Source organism: Urocitellus parryii, chromosome 5, assembly GCF_045843805.1.
Source record: "Urocitellus parryii isolate mUroPar1 chromosome 5, mUroPar1.hap1, whole genome shotgun sequence".
Taxonomy (NCBI): domain Eukaryota; kingdom Metazoa; phylum Chordata; class Mammalia; order Rodentia; family Sciuridae; genus Urocitellus; species Urocitellus parryii.
In genome coordinates, this window is record NC_135535.1 from 173,388,948 (window position 1) to 173,391,988 (window position 3,041).

At 55.0% G+C, this 3,041-nt stretch overlaps 1 protein-coding gene across 1 annotated transcript; it reads left to right on the forward strand.

The window, feature by feature from the left end:
- The first annotated feature begins 858 nt into the window (after nt 1-858).
- Adirf (adipogenesis regulatory factor) lies at nt 859-2,684 on the forward strand. Its single transcript, XM_026397043.1, has 3 exons — nt 859-987; nt 2,230-2,292; nt 2,467-2,684. Exons 1-3 carry the CDS (start codon nt 927-929, stop codon nt 2,571-2,573), a joined length of 231 nt encoding a protein of 76 aa, XP_026252828.1. The 5' UTR covers nt 859-926; the 3' UTR covers nt 2,574-2,684.
- The last annotated feature ends 357 nt before the right edge of the window (nt 2,685-3,041 follow it).

Here is a 3,041-nt window from a genome sequence, read left to right on the forward strand (position 1 = left end):
TTTGGTGACCTGTGACAACGTCCTTTCCAGCGGACACAAGGGGGCAGCTTCCTCACTCTCCACTTGGGGCTGCATCATTTGCAAGTGTTCATGCCAATGGCTCCTCTTCTTGTTGATCTTTACTGAATCCTCTCCAGTCTGCAACCACCCGGTCCCAGAAGCCCCAGAATAGCCAGCCAGTCTGCAGCACCACCCTGGTGTGTGGGAACAAAAGGTTCCATGATTGCCAGGGGGGCGGGGGTGTTGGGGGGGTTGGAGTTGGGGGGGGTTTCAAAGCACGCCAGCCCATATTAGAGTCCTGCCACAGAGGTTTGAGTAAAATCTATTCACCCTCTATCTGCCTCAGTTTTCCCTTATAAACTGATGCTATTAATAACACTTCTTTTACCAGGTGGTGTAAAAATTATACAAGAGATTGTAAAACATTAAGGAAGCTCCTGGCGCAAGATAAATGCTTAATAGAAGCCAGCTGCTATTATTAATGTCGGCTTCGGTATCCAGCTCCCATCTTGACACTGACTTCAGGCTCATCAAGTCGGGGATCCCAGGATTGAAGAGGGTGGGGTCGGACTGGCTGGATGAGAGAAGGTGTGTGTGCCTCTCTCCTGCCCAATCACTGGATCCTTAACCTAGTCTCTCTTCTTACTCTGGTTCTAGTGGCAGCCTTCCCACTGCAGGTACCCAGAGGCAAGCACGTCCTCTGTTCCCCTCCCAACCTCCCTCCCCCGCCCCACAAGAGAAGCTTGGCACAGGGCGGGGTCATGCCCGGATTCGGCCAGCCAGCAACCCCCGCCCCCCCCCCTAGGTGGGCCGTCCCTGGGACGCTTTAAAAACACAAACTAGCGCACCAGTCTTCAGAGCGGCGAGCAAACTCCAGCGGTCTGTGTGTCTGACGGTTTTGATTACCCCGCATACCCCTGGAAGCTATGGCCAGCAAGAGTTTTAAGGACTTGAAGCAGCAGGCGGAAGGGACAGCCCAGGAAGCAGGTGAGGACAGCATTCTACCTGGGCACCAGCGGGGTCACCCACCTGGATGCACCTGGCAGAAGCCACGGGTCTGCACAGCCCACATGTCTGAGGACTTCATCTCCCAGAGATGCAAGGGACCCCCGCACCTGCACCTGGAAAGAATGCCCTGAGGGACAGGATGTTGGGTACTGTGGTGCCCCAGGGGTCCTAGGCTGCACTTTGGGCTTTGTCACCCCTCCCGGGAGGAACAGACTGGCAGGCAGGCAGCACAGCCCTACCCAGATCCTAAGCGTCCCCACCCATGCCCTCAGGAGTGGGTAAAGTTCCACGAAGAAAGGACGCTGGCTCACCTCCCATCTGCCAGGTCTTTGAGCACAGGATGAATGGGATCCGGAGGCTGCTCTGGACCTCACTGGGCTTGATTTTGACCCCTCTGGGGGAAAAAAAAAATATCCTTACTTTCTTTACTTTGAAGTCCTCTCCTTGTTCCAGAGGCTTCACAGCTGAAGATGGAGAGTAAGGGATATGAAGAGTCCCCTGGCTCACTGGGTTCCTCCTTGCAGCACCTAGTTCAGGTTTCTGGGGGAGGCAGAAACTCTGGTGGCAGGGAGATAGCTCTACTTTGGAAGTTCCACCTCCTTTCTGCATTTCCTTTCCTAATGCCTTAAGCTGCCTGCCTACTGAAGCACTGACATTTGTGTGCTCTTTGAGGGGAGCCACAGGGGGAGGAGGTAGGAAGGGGTCTTGATGAAAGTAGAGGCCCTAGAGTCAGGGGCACTAAAGGTGGGACATCAGGCATTTTCTATGGGAGAAGTTGTTAAAGTGGACAGGGTCATCCTGAACCAAGACCAACAGTAGCCATAGCTCAGGTGCCATCTCCAGCCAGGGGATCCCCAGGATTGAAGAGGGTGGGGTCGCACGCACTGGATGAGAGGAGGTGTGTGTGCCCCTCTCCTGTCCACAGTCACTGGATCCCTAACCTAGGCTCTGTGCTGCCTTCCTTCCTCGAATATTTTCTCAGCAACTCTGGAGATGGGGCGGGAGGTTGGCAAGAGGAGAGGGCCAAGAGTTATAAATAAACAAACAAGAATGCCCCAGTGACATGGTTGGGTGGCCTTGGGCAAGGGACTTCATCTCAATGGACATCAGTCCCTTGGGCCTATAGGATAGAATAGAGAACACAGGGAAGTGGTGGTGGGGTGACTCCCCGTGGTCAGTGGTGACTCAACAGGGGGTAAATTTCCTGTCTTTCTGTTCCAGTGACAGCAGTCGGTGAAGCAGGGCAGCATGTACTGAATCAGGCCACAGAGGCTGGACAGAAAGGTTTGGCAGGGCTGGCGGGGAGGGATGATGGGCAGCCCCAGCCACTTCTCAACCCTGCTTCAACCCTGGACCATCCTCTCCTCTGCAGGATTCTCTGCCTACAAGGACCACAGGCAGACTTCCTGGGGAGGAAGACCCCTTCTCTTACCCACACACCCTTCTTTCCTTTCGCAGCCATGGACAATCTTGGCAAGTCTACCCAGGAAGCCATAGACAAAGCTGCTAACCAGGCCTCTGACAGCGTCTCTGGTCTAGGGAAGAAATTTGGCCTTCAGAAATGACGACGGAAGACATGGGCACTTCCCTCCAGGACCTGTTCAGCAGAACTTGACCCTAAGCTCTGTTCAGCAGCTACCTCTTTGGTTTGCCCTTCATTAAAGCTAATGATTCCACACTGTGTCTACTTAGTGTTTAGCGCCAAGAGGGACCCATACTTCCCCGGTAAGGGCAACCTCAAACCCAAGACCTGAAATCCAGCCTTGGACTTCCCAGACTGACGGTCCAGAGCACTCTTTTCCATCCTCTCATCTTCCTAACCACTGGCTCCCTTATCCGCCCCACCCCCACCCCCAATTCAAAGGCGCTGGCCCTATTACAGGAAGCCGGCCCTCCAAGAACGGGAGGTACTCAGTCCCCAGATCTAGGACCCTGAAAGGGGACGAGGGGCTGCAAGAGCTGGAGGCGGGGGTGGGGGAGGGGACTCGGGATTTCTCCCAGCCAGCTGCACCCAGGAGGATGGGAGCGGGGGC

Excerpts from the sequence above, each read along its gene's own strand:
- Adirf (XM_026397043.1), top strand. The coding sequence starts at position 927 with ATGGCCAGCAAGAGTTTTAAGGACTTGAAGCAGCAGGCGGAAGGGACA. Across the intron at positions 988-2,229 it reads AGGGACAGCCCAGGAAGCAG|TGACAGCAGTCGGTGAAGCA; the intron begins GTGAGGACAGCA and ends TTTCTGTTCCAG. Across the intron at positions 2,293-2,466 it reads CACAGAGGCTGGACAGAAAG|CCATGGACAATCTTGGCAAG; the intron begins GTTTGGCAGGGC and ends TTCCTTTCGCAG.